At 38.6% G+C, this 20,008-nt stretch overlaps 1 protein-coding gene across 2 annotated transcripts in view; it reads right to left on the reverse strand.

The window, feature by feature from the left end:
- The window catches only part of Snx27 (sorting nexin 27), a 29,600-nt gene extending 10,471 nt beyond the window's left edge, over window positions 1–19,129 (reverse strand). The window contains exons 1-7 of one of the 2 annotated variants that reach the window (XM_071674268.1): window positions 18,924–19,129; window positions 14,409–14,511; window positions 13,642–13,904; window positions 11,415–11,544; window positions 10,360–10,537; window positions 6,330–6,442; window positions 4,082–4,231 (exon numbers count right to left, since the gene is read on the reverse strand). In XM_071674268.1, the coding sequence (XP_071530369.1) occupies window positions 4,082–4,231; window positions 6,330–6,442; window positions 10,360–10,537; window positions 11,415–11,544; window positions 13,642–13,904; window positions 14,409–14,511; window positions 18,924–18,970 (984 nt within the window). In that variant the 5' untranslated portion in view covers window positions 18,971–19,129. Of the gene's footprint in view, window positions 1–4,081; window positions 4,232–6,329; window positions 6,443–10,359; window positions 10,538–11,414; window positions 11,545–13,641; window positions 13,905–14,408; window positions 14,512–18,183; window positions 18,472–18,923 lie in introns of those variants that run through there. The other variant, XM_071674258.1, reaches the window with a different exon arrangement.
- Window positions 19,130–20,008: the final 879 nt, after the last annotated feature.

Consider the following 20,008-nt stretch of genomic DNA (forward strand, 5'->3'; position numbering starts at 1 on the left):
GTCTCGTGCATCAAAACCACTAACACACTCATTCAGCTGCTCCCAAAACACTTGCCTCTCTTGATCTTTCTTCTCATGCCCAGGTGCATAAGCACCAATAATCACCCACCTCTCTCCATCAACTTTGAGTTTTACCCATATTAATCGAGAATTTACTTTCTTACACTCTATCACATACTCCCACAACTCCTGTTTCAGGAGTATTGCTACTCCTTCCCTTGCTCTTGTCCTCTCACTAACCCCTGACTTTACTCCCCAGACATTCCCAAACCACTCTTCCCCTTTACCCTTGAGCTTCGTTTCACTCAGAGCCAAAACATCCAGGTTCCTTTCCTCAAACATACTACCTATCTCTCCTTTTTTCACATCTTGGTTACATCCACACACATTTAGGCACCCCACTCTGAGCCTTCGAGGAGGATGAGCACTCCCCGCGTGACTCCTTCTTCTGTTTCCCATTTTAGAAAGTTAATACAAGGAGGGGAGGATTTCTGGCCCCCCGCTCCCATCCCCTCTAGTCGCTTTCTACGACACGCGAGGAATACGTGGGAAGTATTCTTTCACCCCTATCCCCAGGGATAATATACATATATATATACATATACACATACACACACATACACATACATACGCACATATACACACACACACACATACATATATATATACATATAAAAATGTAAGAAACAATTTAGAAAACTGAAACTTCTAGCTTGAAATGAATGAAAAAAATGAATGTCACATAATGGTTCAACCTCTGGCTATGGAAAAAAGGAAATGTATAATTTATTTACACAAACGTCAATAGCAGTTCTCATCAATTTAACCACTGTATCAATAGGCTTCAATGTCTAAGCTACATTTTTCTCCAACATTTATAATGCTGAAATAGGGATGGGATGTACAGTATGATATCAACTCCTCTCCAGCCAATATTTGCCTTTCAGGATATACCTGTTGAATGTTATCATGATGATGTTATATGCATGTATTTTACACATATACTGTAAACTGTAATTTGTGTATCTTCACAACTTTTATTCTTGCTCTTTTTTCAAGTAAGAAGCATTTCTGAGTTAAACTACAATACTATGCTGATTTTTTTTTTTTTTTTTTTTTGCTTTGTCGCTGTCTCCCGCGTTTGCGAGGTAGCGCAAGGAAACAGACGAAAGAAATGGCCCAACCCACCCCCATACACATGTATATACATACGTCCACACACGCAAATATACATACCTACACAGCTTTCCATGGTTACCCCAGACGCTTCACATGCCTTGATTCAATCCACTGACAGCACGTCAACCCCGGTATACCACATCGCTCCAATTCACTCTATTCCTTGCCCTCCTTTCACCCTCCTGCATGTTCAGGCCCCGATCACACAAAATCTTTTTCACTCCATCTTTCCACCTCCAATTTGGTCTCCCTCTTCTCCTCGTTCCCTCCACCTCTGACACATTTATCCTCTTGGTCAATCTTTCCTCACTCATTCTCTCCATGTGCCCAAACCATTTCAAAACACCCTCTTCTGCTCTCTCAACCACGCTCTTTTTATTTCCACACATCTCTCTTACCCTTACGTTACTTACTCGATCAAACCACCTCACACCACACATTGTCCTCAAACATCTCATTTCCAGCACATCCATCCTCCTGCGCACAACTCTATCCATAGCCCACGCCTCGCAACCATACAACATTGTTGGAACCACTATTCCTTCAAACATACCCATTTTTGCTTTCTGAGATAATGTTCTCGACTTCCACACATTCTTCAAGGCCCCCAGAATTTTCGCCCCCTCCCCCACCCTATGATCCACTTCCGCTTCCATGGTTCCATCCACTGCCAGATCCACTCCCAGATATCTAAAACACTTCACTTCCTCCAGTTTTTCTCCATTCAAACTCACCTCCCAATTGACTTGACCCTCAACCCTACTGTACCTAATAACCTTGCTCTTATTCACATTTACTCTTAACTTTCTTCTTTCACACACTTTATCAAACTCAGTCACCAGCTTCTGCACTTTCTCACATGAATCAGCCACCAGCGCTGTATCATCAGCGAACAACAACTGACTCACTTCCCAAGCTCTCTCATCCCCAACAGACTTCATACTTGCCCCTCTTTCCAAAACTCTTGCATTCACCTCCCTAACAACCCCATCCATAAACAAATTAAACAACCATGGAGACATCACACACCCCTGCCGCAAACCTACATTCACTGAGAACCAATCACTTTCCTCTCTTCCTACACGTACACATGCCTTACATCCTCGATAAAAACTTTTCACTGCTTCTAACAACTTGCCTCCCACACCATATATTCTTAATACCTTCCACAGAGCATCTCTATCAACTCTTATCATATGCCTTCTCCAGATCCATAAATGCTACATACAAATCCATTTGCTTTTCTAAGTATTTCTCACATACATTCTTCAAAGCAAACACCTGATCCACACATCCTCTACCACTTCTGAAACCACACTGCTCTTCCCCAATCTGATGCTCTGTACATGCCTTCACCCTCTCAATCAATATCCTCCCATATAATTTACCAGGAATACTCAACAAACTTATACCTCTGTAATTTGAGCACTCACTCTTATCCCCTTTGCCTTTGTACAATGGCACTATGCACGCATTCCGCCAATCCTCAGGCACCTCACCATGAGTCATACATACATTAAATAACCTTACCAACCAGTCAACAATACAGTCACCCCCTTTTTTAATAAATTCCACTGCAATACCATCCAAACCTGCTGCCTTGCTGGCTTTCATCTTCCGCAAAGCTTTTACTACCTCTTCTCTGTTTACCAAATCATTTTCCCTAACCCTCTCACTTTGCACACCACCTCGACCAAAACACCCTATATCTGCCACTCTATCATCAAACACATTCAACAAACCTTCAAAATACTCACTCCATCTCCTTCTCACATCACCACTACTTGTTATCACCTCCCCATTTGCGCCCTTCACTGAAGTTCCCATTTGCTCCCTTGTCTTACGCACTTTATTTACCTCCTTCCAGAACATCTTTTTATTCTCCCTAAAATTTAATGATACTCTCTCACCCCAACTCTCATTTGCCCTTTTTTTCACCTCTTGCACCTTTCTCTTGACCTCCTGTCTCTTTCTTTTATACATCTCCCACTCAATTGCATTTTTTCCCTGCAAAAATCATCCAAATGCCTCTCTCTTCTCTTTCACTAATACTCTTACTTCTTCATCCCACCACTCACTACCCTTTCTAATCAACCCACCTCCCACTCTTCTCATGCCACAAGCATCTTTTGTGCAATCCATCACTGATTCCCTAAATACATCCCATTCCTCCCCCACTCCCCTTACTTCCATTGTTCTCACCTTTTTCCATTCTGTACTCAGTCTCTCCTGGTACTTCCTCACACAAGTCTCCTTCCCAAGCTCACTTACTCTCACCACCCTCTTCACCCCAACATTCACTCTTCTTTTCTGAAAACCCATACAAATCTTCAACTTAGCCTCCACAAGATAATGATCAGACATCCCTCCAGTTGCACCTCTCAGCACATTAACATCCAAAAGTCTCTCTCGCGCGCCTGTCAATTAACACGTAATCCAATAACGCTCTCTGGCCATCTCTCCTACTTACATAAGTATACTTATGTATATCTCGCTTTTTAAACCAGGTATTCCCAATCATCAGTCCTTTTTCAGCACATAAATCTACAAGCTCTTCACCATTTCCATTTACAACACTGAACACCCCATGTATACTAATTATTCCCTTAACTGCCACATTACTCCTGAAACAGGAGTTGTGGGAGTATGTGATAGAATGTAAGAAAGTAAATTCTCGATTAATATGGGTAAAACTGAAAGTTGATGGAGAGAGATGGGTGATTATTGGTGCATATGCACCTGGGCATGAGAAGAAAGATCATGAGAGGCAAGTGTTTTGGGAGCAGCTGAATGAGTGTGTTAGTGGTTTTGATGCACGAGACCGGGTTATAGTGATGGGTGATTTGAACTATGCTGATATTAAATATTAATACTGCAGACAGTCTTCACTATATAAACTAACCTGTAGATACTGTTCTTTACGAGCCACATCTTGCAGTGCTTTTAACTGGTAAAGCTGGTCTGTTGGTTTAATATGGCCTCGGTTGACATCCTCAACAGCTGTCCAGAACAACCATGTATGTGCAATATCATCTGAGCCACAGAGTCGAAGCTGAAAAAAAGGTAACTAGATTAACAATACTTTTAAGGAAAATCTGCTTTTAACCAGAAGTACAATATAGTACTTTTACCATTCAAGTTTATCACGGTTTTTAGAATTACTGATGGCCCAGGACCTTGACATCACACACTGACTAGCTTTAACCTAAAGCCAACAAATAAATGACAAACCTTAACCCTCTGATAAAATTGCCATTATGGGGAGCACTTACAAGAAAGAAAAGTAAATGCATACATACAAAGAAGATCCTAACTAACCAATCAACAACACAATCATCCCCTTTCTTAAGAAATTCAACTTTAATGCCATCCACTCCTACTTTCCCATACTTCATTTTATGCAAGGCTTTCACCACAGGAATGAACCAAACAAGTATTTTTTCCACTTATGGCTTATTCACATGTTCCTGATGCAATCTTGCTAGCATGGGAACACCAAACACATATGAAAGGAAGAAATTATCAGTAATATACCATCTTCATTAAGGGAAAGTCTCTGTATCCCTAACCATCTATAATGTTATCAACATACATCTGCTCCGAGTTGTAGATCCTTAGAGGGTTTTGCACTAACAGCATCAGTGACCACTGTTTTCCCACAAGTTTCATTATTATTGAATGTACCATCTATTATCATCTCCAAGAATTTCATGTTTTCCTTATCAAATGGGCCAATCCCCTCCACCATTACCCTTCTTGATATAATGTATCCCTATGGGCAAATTAATTTAGACTTTAGTTCTCTTGAGTTTAGTCTCAACCACTCTAGTGGTACTGGGATTGCTATCCTTGACATGCTCTTCAATTCTAGTTGCATACATTAGCCACTCATACTGCATTTGTATACAGAACTTCCAGTTTATGGCACTTGCTACAAATTAGTTTTGTGCCCTGTGATGTTCCTCCCCTGGCATGAATTCAATCCCTCTCATTTCTGACCTTCTTCCAATTTTCTTTAGCATTCTCCCTCTCCTCTCTTGCCTTGTAACTCTTAACACTCTACTTTGAGCACCTCCCTTCTGGCAATTTTGTATCTGCCTCAACACCTGCTGACTACATATTTACATGCTGAATGTTACCCTTAGTGGCCTTTTCATACCATCTAGCCAGTATGCCCTCATTCTTTTGACTTCCTTTACTTCTTGACTTGCAACTCCCAAATCACTGCATCCAGTAACTTCAGCTTTCACCTGTTCCTAGCTTTTTCTTCTTCCTTGTTAGGAAGATGTTCTTTCAGTCCAAAGATCACTAATTTACATCTAATAACCTTCCTGTTATCTCCTGCAATATCCTCCTTCTTGTCCTTTAGCTGGTGCAATATCTGTTTTTGTTGTTTTACAGCAGTCTTTAACTGCTTGTGCTCTCTTAAGTCTCCCATCCATTGTACCATAAACTTCAACTAACTTTCCATTTCCAACTGTACACACAGCCTGCCTTTTCAAAAATTCTATCTGTGCTATGCTTTGCCTATCTGCTTCGTAATCTTCATTATCCCCATACCTTATTTCCTCTTCAATTTTTTTCTCTTTTTGGTCTCCTTCATCTAGTATCTTGTGTCTGACTGCATGCAATCTTTGGTAATCCTACTCAGTAATTTGCTCTGCCTATCTGCTTAAGAATCTTCTGTATCCTTTACACCTTGGTTCCTCTTCAAAATGAGTTTTATCTCTGTGGTTTCCTTCAGTCTCTGAATCAAACCTTTTCTCGTTATTTTATTCATCTTAAATAGGCTTCAGTTCATCTGCTTCATAATTTATTTCAGCCTCAGAATCAGCTCTAAGCTCCTGCATGTCTTAAGTTGTGCTTTCCCAGTATCTTAATTCTATTTTCCAGTTCCATAAAAGTTTTACACACATTTCTACATTTATGTATGACAATAATGTTCTAAGCATACATGTAAAGAAGAGCATAATACCAAGTGTATCACTGTAAGATGTCTAAAGATGTCTACTCCAATTCTGTGTGATTTGTATTGGTGACATCTTACATTTTCACTTTCACATTCTCTGTTGCTCAATCTTACTTAAAATCATTCAGATAAGTAAAATTTTTAGTCTTAAGAACAAAAAATACAGCTGAAGAAGTCTTACCTCTCTGTGTGGATTAAAGATCCATCGATGAATACACAAGCATGTTGCTGTTGCTGTGCTGTAGTTCTGGATGTATAAGTTATGAGGGAATTCATCATCACTAATTTTTCGTTCTACAAAACAAAAGAAATCATTATGTAAATACATCACTAAGAATGGAGTCAAAAGTTATGTATGATGTCATGCATAACCCAGCCAGAGAATATATTTCCAAGAATTATAGGGGATGGAGAGAAAGAATACTACCCACATATCTCCTGTAGTCACAAGGTGACTAAAAGGGGTAGGAGTTGGGGGCTGAGAATCACCCTCCTACATTACTTCCCAAAAGGGGGAGCAGAGAAAAGAGCCAAATGAGGATATTTTATCCTCCAAGTCAAATGTTTTATATGCAGGAACTAGTGAACATGTATGAAAGAAGAATGAAAATAAGGTTCACCAATTGCAGAATATTAGGTATACCATGACCAATGAATATACCAACTGCACTCTAATTACTATATTTTTTTTATTATACTTATTCACTGTCTCCTGTGTTTGCGAGGTAGCACAAAGAAACAGACAAAAGAATGGCCCAACCCACCAACATACACGTTTATTTATGTATTTATTATACTTTGTCACTGTCTCCCGCGTAAGCTAGGTAGCACAAGGAAACAAATGAAAGAATGGCCCAACCCACCCACATACACATGTATATACATACATGCCCACACATGCACATATCCATACCTATACATTTCAATGTACACATACATATATACATACATGGACAAATACATATATACACATGTACATATTCATATTTGCTGCCCTCAGCCATTCCTGTCACCACCCCACCACACATGCACATATACATACCTATACATTTCAATGTATGCATACATACACATACACAGACAAATACATATATACACATGTACATATTCATACTTGCTGCCCTCAGCCATTCCTGTCGCCACCCCACCACACATGAAATGGCACAACCCTATCTATATCCCACACCCCACAACCACAAAACACTGCTGGAACCACCATTCCCCCAAACACATGTATATTACTATTATTATTATACTTTATAATGTTTCCCACATCAGTGAGGTAGCGCAAGGAAACAGACGAAGAATAGCGCAATCACTCGTATACATGCATATATACATAAATGCACATATTCACATGCAGATATATATATATATATATATATATATATATATATATATATATATATATATATATATATATTTTTTTTATACCTCGTCGCTGTCTCCCGCGTTTGCGAGGTAGCGCAAGGAAACAGACGAAAGAAATGGCCCAACCCCCCCCATACACATGTACATACACACGTCCACACCCGCAAATATACATACCTACACAGCCTTCCATGGTTCACCCCGGACGCTTCACATGCCTTGATTCAATCCACTGACAGCACGTCAACCCCTGTATACCACATCGCTCCAATTCACTCTATTCCTTGCCCTCCTTTCACCCTCCTGCATGTTCAGGCCCCGATCACACAAAATCCTTTTCACTCCATCTTTCCACCTCCAATTTGGTCTCCCTCTTCTCCTCGTTCCCTCCACCTCCGACACATATATCCTCTTGGTCAATCTTTCCTCACTCATTCTCTCCATGTGCCCAAACCATTTCAAAACACCCTCTTCTGCTCTCTCAACCACGCTCTTTTTATTTCCACACATCTCTCTTACCCTTACGTTACTTACTCGATCAAACCACCTCACACCACACATTGTCCTCAAACATCTCATTTCCAGCACATCCATCCTCCTGCGCACAACTCTATCCATAGCCCACGCCTCGCAACCATACAACATTGTTGGAACCACTATTCCTTCAAACATACCCATTTTTGCTTTCCGGGATAATGTTCTCGACTTCCACACATTTTTCAAGGCTCCCAAAATTTTCGCCCCCTCCCCCACCCTATGATCCACTTCCGCTTCCATGGTTCCATCCGCTGACAGATCCACTCCCAGATATCTAAAACACTTCACTTCCTCCAGTTTTTCTCCATTCAAACTCACCTCCCAATTGACTTGACCCTCAACCCTACTGTACCTAATAACCTTGCTCTTATTCACATTTACTCTTAACTTTCTTCTTCCACACACTTTACCAAACTCCGTCACCAGCTTCTGCAGTTTCTCACATGAATCCGCCACCAGCGCTGTATCATCAGCGAACAACAACTGACTCACTTCCCAAGCTCTCTCATCCCCAACAGACTTCATACTTGCCCCTCTTTCCAAGACTCTTGCATTTACCTCCCTAACAACCCCATCCATAAACAAATTAAACAACCATGGAGACATCACACACCCCTGCCGCAAACCTACATTCACTGAGAACCAATCACTTTCCTCTCTTCCTACACGTACACATGCCTTACATCCTCGATAAAAACTTTTCACTGCTTCTAACAACTTGCCTCCCACACCATATATTCTTAATATATATATATATATATATATATATATATATATATATATATATATATATATATATTTTCTTTCTTTCAAACTATTCGCCATTTCCCGCATTAGCGAGGTAGCGTTCAGAACAGAGGACTGGGCCTTTGAGGGAATACCCTCACCTGGCCCAATTCTCTGTTCCTTCTTTTGGAAAATTAAAAAAAAACGAGAGGGGAGGATTTCCAGCCCCCCGCTCCCTCCCCTTTTAGTCGCCTTCTACGACACGCAGGGAATACGTGGGAAGTATTCTTTCTCCCCTATCCCCAGGGAAAATATATATATATATATATATACATACATTTTTTTTTTTCATACTATTTGCCATTTCCCGCGTTAGCGAGGTAGCGTTAAGAACAGAGAACTGGGCCTTAGAGGGAATATGTACACATGTACATATTCATACTTGCTGCCTTCATCCATTCCGTCGCTACCCCGCCACACAGGAAATGGCCTCCCCCAACACACACACACAACGAGGTAGTGCCAGGAAAAGACAAAAAAAAGGCCACATTTGCTCACAATCAATCTCTAACTGTCATATGTAATGCTCCAAAACCACAGTTCCCTTTCCACATCCATTCCCCACAGACCTTTCTATGGTTTACATAAATCAACGTAATTAAAGTTTACATATAAGCAACACGTTAGCTAGTTCAATTTTTTTTTTACTGTAACTGACATAGGATGGGCAAAACATGCCCCAGTCACGGCCATCTAAGGTGAGAGGAAAACAGGATAAGAAAAAGAATGAAGAAATCTGCCAGAGTTCTTCAGGTGTTTGCAGACCTGAACCAGAACATTTGTAATAGCATTCTTCAGTAGTTCCAATCATTCATCCCTGCCATTTTACCTCTCTGTACCTCCTATACTGCTGGCACAACCTTCCCACTCAACAAAATATATCTTAAAATTATATCATCCCAACAGCCAGCAATATCTATCTAGCCAAGACATGGAGAGAATATAGGTAACTGTGTATGGGGATTACTTGTCATACATCTGGCAACTTCCCGGACATGTCTACAACTATGTACATTTGTTACTTATTGTATATCCAGAAACTTCCTCAGTGTGCATGCAGACAGACAGAAAGACACAACCTTTTTAAAGCACAGACAATTTGAATTTCATGCTAATGCAGCCCTTTAACATACAATAGATATCCACTCGATAGCTCTCAGGCTGAAATCATGGTGAAACAAAGCTTTGTATAGAGCTATTGAAGACACAGAAATAAACATTAGCACATAATGAACAAGACAGACAAACAAGAAAGATGAAAGAAACGATATGAGAAAACAAAATAGGAGGTTGTAAACAAACGTACAAAAAATTAAAAGAAAAAATATCTGGGGAAAAATAATCTGCCTTCAACCAAGTGACTCTCTATATCATCTCCTATGATAACATATCAATAGCATAAACTGCAGGATCTTTTATGCTGAAAAATTATGATTCATTATTCTTCAAAGTCACTTACCAACATCATACATTTCATTTCTGCTCTGAAAACATAATTCAAGGTAAAAGATACTCACCAAAATTATATTCTACAATTTCAAAAAGCGCAAAACATTTGGCAGTCTCTGGGGGAATGTTTATTTTTTCCACCACAGCTTGATAAACCTGATGAGCAAAAACATTCTTCGCTTGAGTAACAGTCAGCACACTCTTGTCTGGCAGCAATACCTTCAGGTCCACTCGAATACTGTTGCCCTATGAAAATACATTCTTAATTCAGTTTCTTCTAGTAGAAGTCAACTACTAAAAATGGCAAAATATTTCTAACCCCAGATCATGGTGAGCAAATTCAAGCTAAGATAAAGGTAGCTTGTTGTATGGCTACTTTTACTTGCAAACAGAAAGTTCATCTTCAAATCTCAAAAATCACATAAAACTGACAAGGGCACCTGCAAGTTCTCCTGCTTTATTAGCTGATTTTTAAACGTCATGAAACTAAACATAAAGATTCATCTTTCATAAACTGAAAGCAATCTGTAATCCAATGGACATACAAGAAAATTTCCATTACCTTTATACATACATTCTTCATTTCAACTTCAAAGTTTCCAAACATAATAAACACCTTCACAGGTTAACTAGGAAATAATGATATTCATGACTTGCTTGTTACCTGCCAATAAGGCCAGATGTTAAGACCAGTTATGCAGGATACTGACAAAGTTCTCTTAAGTGCAGTAATTCAAATAGAAAACATTTCTTGAGAGCTGAAAAAATTATTGGGATAAATGGGTTTACTTTGTCATGCTTTTGCACTTGGACTAAGCATTACCACAAAGTTTTTTTTTATGTCCTTCACTCTCAATTCAATACAGAAATCTTAACAATTCGATTGTCCAGAACATTACAAAGAAGGTGCAGCAAGCAACTGTGGTGCACATCCACATTACAGGTGCACAAAAAGTAGATGATGCCAAGAAAGTGAAAATATAATCAAACAAATTTAAATATCAAAAGGAGAAAGGCCAAATATAATTTCTAATGACATCATTGAAAGAACCAAATAACTCAAATTACTTATACAAAAATGAGGACTAAATGAGGGAACTTTCTAAAAAGTTGTGTAACTCACTTGGTGATCATCAGAATCATTAAGGAAATCTTGCATGATATCAGATTCCGCTATCACTCTTACAGCACAAACTTTCTCAAGATACAATTCCAAACCTCGACGCCGCCCATCTAGCTGCTGTTCTGACAATCTGTGGAGGAATACAAAAACAGTAAAATAAAATAAAAGCAAACAAACATATAATTGAAAAATGATTAGTCATCATAGCTCTCCTCTTGCGCCATTTATTTCCTTGATATAACAGATATAACTCACAAAGGTGAGTGCTCAAATTACAGAGGTATAAGTTTGTTGAGCATTCCTGGGAAATTATATGGGAGGGTATTGACTGAGAGGGTGAAGGCATGTACAGAGCAAGAGATTGGGGAAGAGCAGTGTGGTTTCAAAAGCGGTAGAGTATGTGTGGATCAGGTGTTGGTTTGAGGAATGTATGTGAAAAATACTTAGAAAAGCAAATGGATTTGCATGTAGCATTTATGGATCTGGAGAAGGCATATGATAGAGTTGATAGAGATGCTCTGTGGAAGGTATTAAGAATATATGGTGTGGGAGGCAAGTTGTTAGCAGCAGTGAAAAGTTTTAATCCAGGATGTAAGGCATGTGTACGTGTAGGAAGAGAGGAAAGTGATTGGTTCTCAGTAAGTGTAGGTTTGCAGCAAAGGTGTGTGATGTCTCCATGGTTGTTTAATTTGTTTATGGATGGGGTTGTTAGGGAGGTGAATGCAAGAGTTTTGGAAAGAGGGGCAAGTATGAAGTCTGTTGGGGATGAGAGAGCTTGGGAAGTGAGTCAGTTGTTGTTCGCTGATGATACAGCGCTGGTGGCTGATTCATGTGAGAAACTGCAGAAGCTGGTGACTGAGTTTGGTAAAGTGTGTGAAAGAAGAAAGTTGAGAGTAAATGTGAATAAGAGCAAGGTTATTAGGTACAGCAGAATTGAGGACCAAGTCAACTGGGAGGTAAGTTTGAATGGAGAAAAACTGGAGGAAGTGAAGTGTTTTAGATATCTGGGAGTGGATTTGGCAGAGGATGGAACCATGGAAGCGGAAGTGAATCATAGGGTTGGGAGGGGGCGAAAATTCTGGGAGCCTTGAAGAATGTGTGGAAGTCGAGAACATTATCTCGGAAAGCAAAAATGGGTATGTTTGAAGGAATAGTGGTTCCAACAATGTTGTATGGTTGCGAGGCGTGGGCTATGGATAGAGTTGTGCGCAGGAGGATGGATGTGCTGGAAATGAGATGTTTGAGGACTATGTGTGGTGTGAGGTGGTTTGATCGAGTAAGTAACGTAAGGGTAAGAGAGATGTGTGGAAATAAAAAGAGCGTGGTTGAGAGAGCAGAAGAGGGTGTTTTGAAATGGTTTGGGCACATGGAGAGAATGAGTGAGGAAAGATTGACCAAGAGGATATATGTGTCGGAGGTGGAGGGAACGAGGAGAAGAGGGAGACCAAATTGGAGGTGGAAAGATGGAGTGAAAAAGATTTTGTGTGATCGGGGCCTGAACATGCAGGAGGGTGAAAGGAGGGCAAGGAATAGAGTGAATTGGAGCGATGTGGTGTACCGGGGTTGACGTGCTGTCAGTGGATTGAATCGGGGCATGTGAAGCGTCTGGGGTAAACTATGGAAAGCTGTGTAGGTATGTATATTTGCGTGTGTGGACGTATGTATATACATGTGTATGGGGGTGGGTTGGGCCATTTCTTTCGTCTGTTTCCTTGCGCTACCTCGCAAACGCGGGAGACAGCGAAAAAAAAAAAAAAAAAAATAACTGAAGTCTTCTCAAGACCCAATTTTTAGTGACTCAAAAGCTAGATCTGCAAGGTGAGTCAAAGGCTTACATTTTAAAACAAAATTAGGTGTATCAAGAGCACATGTTTGAGAAAACAATGTCTATTAGTATGTTGAGCATCATACTTTTTCTAAATAATATTATGAGGAATTCTGAAGAACAACATCACTCCAGTGTAAAGAAGGTATTCTGTAAGTCTTCAATAACTATCCTCAAATAAGAAATGGTACACTTACTGAATCTTTGGCTTGTAATCTGATGTCATCTAACTAGTGGATTCCAAGGACTCGCAGGAACAACTATCTAAATATGTCTTTAAAATTCCTACCTCATATGAATTTTGGGCTTGATGATTCTAATTATTCCTTACCTTTTCATCCATAGCTCATTCTCCCTTAAATTTCAATTAAAGAAAAAGACAATCAAAACAATTCCACTTACGAAAAAGGCCATTTCCCCGGTAATTTAGGAAAGTTGAAATCCATGAACTCTCTCTTTAAATTATTGTGTAGATTTGAGAATTCTCTATATCTTCGAGCACACAGATGACGGCCAGCCATGTAGATATTAAACACAACATATTTTTCTCCGCTAGATTCTATGTAGGAGTAGTCAGGGATTGATATTGGAAGTGAACGTTTCTCGCTATAGTCAATATACGAAAATCCCGAGGTTTCCTCACTTGGTTCTAACCTCTCTGCTTCCTGCAATGAAGAACATACCTACTGTAAAAATTGTATTACAAGTTCTAAACATGTACATGATACATCTATTATTAGCTGTAAGAATATAAAACAAAAAATTCAAAAGCTGTACAACAAAGCAGTGACAAAAAATTAAAAAATATGAAAATTAACACTGGTAATGTGAAAAGTAGGAAGGAAAGGTACAAGGAAGACTGTGTGTGAAACACACCTTCACAATCAAAATATTTCAGAAAGAAACATTGGTAAAGCACAATAGTTTATGTAGAACTTACTCAAGTATGAAATGCTTATAATAAAGTAAAGAGAGAAACCAGTGACGTGTTACACGTATCAAAATCAATTCAAAATTTTCTACAGAAAAGCTTCTGCTGGAATCAGCAGTTTACTGATAAAGCCTAGGATACTTGTTACTTGCAGCAACTATTTACTATTTCCAATGAAAGATGTACTGAGAAGTTATGAACCTTGGCAAAAGAATGAACTAACACCTACACTGCTTACCTTTCGGGAAACAGAGATCACAGTTAGCTTGAGCACATCACCTCCTTGTTTAATAAGCTCTACAACATAACGATGTTCAGCACCCTCTACATTCACACCATTTCTGCAATGTAAAATAATAATAATAAAAACACAAACCAGTTATGATGCACAGGGACAATAGTGGGCATTAAAACAAATATGAATCTTTCAACTGAGAACCAAAAACTAATCCACAGTCTATTTTCATAAATAATGCTATTGCAGCTATAATGGAATCTTATCAGGGCTCACTTGGCAGTCACCATTCAGTATGAGACCAAACCTCAGAACTCAAAAGCCATTCAATCCTGTTTTTCAAAATAGGCATAATATGGGGGGGGGGCTACTGAAAAGTCCACATCACCTGTGGTCTTATAGCTATAATGTAAAAGAAGGGGGGAAAAAATCCACATATGTGGAGATGATAAGTATATTAATTCCGACATATGGTTTGGCTCTAAGCAAATGCGTGATCAGGTGATACTTACAATGTCAAAAACTTCTTCAGAGCACAATATAGCAACAGGAATTTCACAAACCTCTTCAAAGCTTGATGTGATAACAGGAATTTCCCAGATATCACTACACCCTGACACTCATAAGGTTAACTGCATTTAGTACACCTGGAAGCTCATACATACTAACACGTGCTGCTATTCAATTTACCTAACTCACCAGCAATGATTAAACATACTATACGAAAAATATTAAAAGGAATTAAAGGAGTATGAGTCTTCACTGATAATGTATTGGCACATATCAACACAATGAAGCAACATATATGTATCTCTGATCAAATGTTCCACTGTATCCAACTTAATGCCATAAGAATAGAGTCTAGTTACGACTGTCACATGGCAATGGATGAGGTCCACTTCCTCATGTCATACCATAGGCTGTGGCACTGGGTAGTCCCATTCTTAATGCATGCAAAACACCTACAGAAAGTAATTACTGACATATCAAGTATCAGTTTAATGTATTCCCTCTGATGAGGGATAGGCCTAACCTCATAAGACACCTAATCCACACATGAAATTACATCAATATCTTCTAACCTCTAATAATACTCTAGATATACCTAATTACATTGAAACAATGCCTTCCAAGACTGAATATCCTGGTGAAACCTCAGTTTACTTTTATTGGAATTATAGGCAGAGTGGGCGTGCTTCCTTATGCATTTATTTTTTCCTGTAAATGTGACTGCATTGAAACTTTTTCTTTCCAAGTCACTTACCACATTACCTAAATGTAATGCTCCTGCACTTTCTTGCTCACTCATTTCATTCAGCATTTCATTGAGACAGGTTTATCAGCTCAGCCACCTAACATACCAACAATCAGCAAACATAACATAAACTTTTAACTTCTCTGCTCCTGACCTAGTTTATTGCCATTTGTCCCTTTAATTGCCCCATATTGTATATGGAGGCTGTTATAAATTTTTGCATTCACTTCTCCATCCCGTATATCAAGTTTCAATGAATGGCAGACATGAACAAGGATTAATCCAGTTGAGTTGTACATCAATTGTTTAGAAAATTATGTTCTAGTTAACCATAATCACAAATTAACAGTAATATTTTCTTCTAGAATATTTGATAATATCCCACACACGAACAGTACACTGGATAAAAGGACAGCCACAACAAGTGTCAAGAACCTTTATCATGAAATGGGTTTAATTATACCACTTCTTGCATTTGCTGCATAAAAATGAACAAAATGGAAAGAACTGGAGTAAATAGACTATAAAACAATTTTTTTTTTTAAATAACACTGAAAATAAGGTAAATTTTGGCTGCTAAGGGAAGTTTGGTGAGGTTTTCATACACTCTGATGAATTTTATGAATATCTCATTTAGTTTTCCATGAACCCAATGTTTTCCCTCATCTTTATATTCAAAACCACAACTGACTTATCTATTAGCCTAACAGAAATATATTTTAAAAAATCTAAATCATTCACTGCCAGTCTTTACCCTCCATAGTAAACCATACCATTCCACGAAAATCCAGTGAAGGTCAATGGTAATAACATTCTGGCACTAAACTACAATTTTACCCATAAATGAAAACCTTTTACAAATCAACAGAAACAGATATTTATCTTAGTTTTCATTGTTACAGTTGAAACATACCAACATTAATGGCAACTGTTGTGTCCCATCACATGGCAAAGAAAGCTACATGGAATTAGCTGAAAGTGGCTGCATGTGATGGAACGAAGCAAACATTTAGAGCATACAAAATCCTGATGTACACAAACAGTGAACAAAATCAATGTAAACTTGGTCATATTTTCTTCACATAACACCAAAACTAGGGTAAATCTTTTTAACTATGGGAAGTTTGATGAAGTTTTCTGAAATTTTCTCAACATATACAAATGATTCACTTGCATTCACAATAAGTTTTAAAAATCTGGTTCAGCTCCACACCACTAACAGCTTTGGATGTAGAGTTGCGGGGCATGATACTGAGCATTGCATTTCACTGAATGATAGTATATACGATTAAAGTAGTAAAGGTTATGTATTTTATGGAAGAAGTGGGGTTAATCAATGTGAAAGTAGGTGATACACATAAAAAGTCAACACATTATGAAAACATCACTAACCTCCTTAGCAATCGAAATCTATCTTAATGTTCACTGTTCTAATCAAAATTTATATCACACCCATGACTGAGCATTGTACAAATGCGACAAATACCAACAGATAACAGACTCTGAAGTCCCTTACAACAATCCAATTTAACGGACTATACTTTACCCATACATTTTGGCTACAAGATGGGGTTAAATGAGATCTTCATAGGTTTTCTTGATGTTTATCTTAAGGTAAAGTTTTCATAGGTTCTGATTTTTTATTCAACTACCTTTACCTGACTATCCCCACAGTATTCATGATATACAAAGCCATTACTATTATCACCTTATTCAATATCATACAACAAAATATAATGCTCTAAACCATGTTATGCAACTGTTAATGTCTTCTGTAAACTTTACACTAGCATTGCACAAAAAAATCACTCATTATCCAAGTGATGCAGAATTAAATTAGTGCTTTATCAAATGCTTAACCTTCCTTTTTTCCAGAGGGTCTCAGCCCTCACCAATATTAAATTACCTAAGGCCAGAGGATAAAGAAAAACCAAGTATTTCTCATAACTGTTCCATATGCAGCATACAATTATTAAAATATAAAACCAATTATATTTAAAGTGTTTTTAAAAGTACCCTTACGCTGCACATTAATGAAATTAACCCAACCTATTTACCACATTGCCCAACCTACTATGCCATACATCACACCAACTTTAATGACCTCACAAAAGGTGATCAGCATTAGTTTATTTCTTCCCTCTTATAAAAAGAATCCCTAAAGTGCAAACCTAAAGGAATAAAACTTCTAAAATTGGGCTTAATCAAGATGAATACTTCAATTTAGCTTTACAGCAAATTGTATCCCATATTAAGTAACAAGTTTCCCTGGAGCACTCAATTAAAATAGATGCTAGGCACTCGCCCTTTACCTCATTTCCGATCACGTTTTACTTAATTCCTTCACACAAATCCTTTCCAACAGTGAGAGAACATTCAGGAGAAAAAATATATTGACAAAGTATGTAATTAGCCTTTGAGGGAAGTTACTAAGATACCATTCGAAGTGTGTGTAATCAGTCTAATCATATGCTCATGCAAGTAATTGCTCTGTATGTAAATGAACAACTAAGTGTTGCTTACACTTCCAGGATACGATCGCCCTTCCGTATACCAGCCTGTTCAGCTGCCCCTCCTTCCAGCACCGCCGAGACGTGTTGAAGAGGAGGATACAACTCCCCATTGATTGGCCTCCACTGACCTCCTTCGCTGACCTGACCCCTTACGTTGAACCCAAACCCTGTATCAGTTTTGTAGATAGTCACAACCCGTGGACCAGGGTTAAAATTGCTCATTGTAGCTTAATACCCTTCCTCTGCAATGGTTTGTTTTCACTGTCCCCTCTCTGCCATGATACCTGTAAGCTCTGTGGCTAGCAGTTTCGCATTCACATATTATCTCTCTCTCTCTATTACATAATGCAAAAAGTAAGCTATAACGCTTTAATTCACCAAGAAATATCTATATACAAATCTAATATTTTTGGACCACAATTTTCATATCTAGTATAATTGATAAAGTCATTATAAAATCGTAGTGGGAAGGTGTGTGCGCACTTGTGTAGAACGAGTCTTGCTGTCCGTACCAGACGAATTCCATGGTGGCGGGAAGCAAGTGGGTGTTATTGTCGATTCAAATATATATTCATATGAAAATCGGCTTTAACTGGTATAAGTACCATATGCTAATGCAGTGTTAGTAGTCATTATCATGTGTTATAAAATGACAGAGGTCCGTACAATGTGAACAATGAATACATAAAAATGGAATGTCTCCATCCACCTGCGCGACATTTTTGTTTATAACCTTACTATATAATTTACCTTCTCAGAGATCCGTCACTAACAGACTGTAGGCTATGATTGAGCATGGTTCAAGATGATATGAAGAACCCTCTTATGCTGTGCACATACGCAGAAGTTAGATACTCGTTTCTGGGGAAAGGCAAATTTCTCTCGATTCACTTTCACTTCGCAGTCGTATCACTGTGAATTCAGTCTTCTTCAAGGAAAATCAACAACTGAACGAGCACAAGAGATTTACTGAACAACACAGGAATATGTATGGACTGCAATATGAGAGCTGTTTCGCCTTCGACCCCGATTCAATGCGGCTTTCACAATAAGATATATATTCAGCTAATATCATACATGGAACACGACAACAAACAGAACTAAACTGCCTCAAAGAGTGAATACAAATTTCATTACGCTGAAGAAAGGTAGAGCAGAAAGATAAGCTGAAACAAGTGGCTGAGGTGCATCTCGACTGAAAAACAAGATAAGTAGATATGCTGGAGGACCCAGGAGGCATGCTTCACTCTCTTGCACTCAGGTTAGGGACCTTGGGTACCACATAAGGAAAGAAAGATTTGAAATGTTAGAAAAAGAGAGTTCACAGTGCAGAGTGACATGTTAAAATGATTATTTACTACGGTATCAATAATACTGATTTCAAGGTAGACCTAGGCCTCCGGATACCGTCTGTTGTCCTGCCGAACGAAAGGTCACATACATTTTTATTCTACTAACTAAACGTGAAAGGTACGATATTATTGTGAGTAATTCTCAAGACTAAACACTTACGTAATAATACTGATAACTATAATAATACCACCATTCCAGGACACGCAGAAAACGTAACGACCAGGTAGCTTTCACATACGGTAAAAGCAACCTCGTCTAACATGGCCCTAAGGTTTTTACTGGTGTCAAGTACAGTATTCCTTGTAATAGCTGTAAGTGATAGGTTCCATGTCGGTCAGAATAAGAAACAAACACGTGTTACCCAAAATAAAAATACACTGTAATAAAATCGGACAACATATAACAGCTTGTGATTTGTCATATCCACTGGGAAAACGCTTCCTACATCAGGAGTACTGTGATCTGGTAAGTAATGTTGTCGA

This window comes from Panulirus ornatus, chromosome 2, assembly GCF_036320965.1.
Source record: "Panulirus ornatus isolate Po-2019 chromosome 2, ASM3632096v1, whole genome shotgun sequence".
Classification (NCBI taxonomy): domain Eukaryota; kingdom Metazoa; phylum Arthropoda; class Malacostraca; order Decapoda; family Palinuridae; genus Panulirus; species Panulirus ornatus.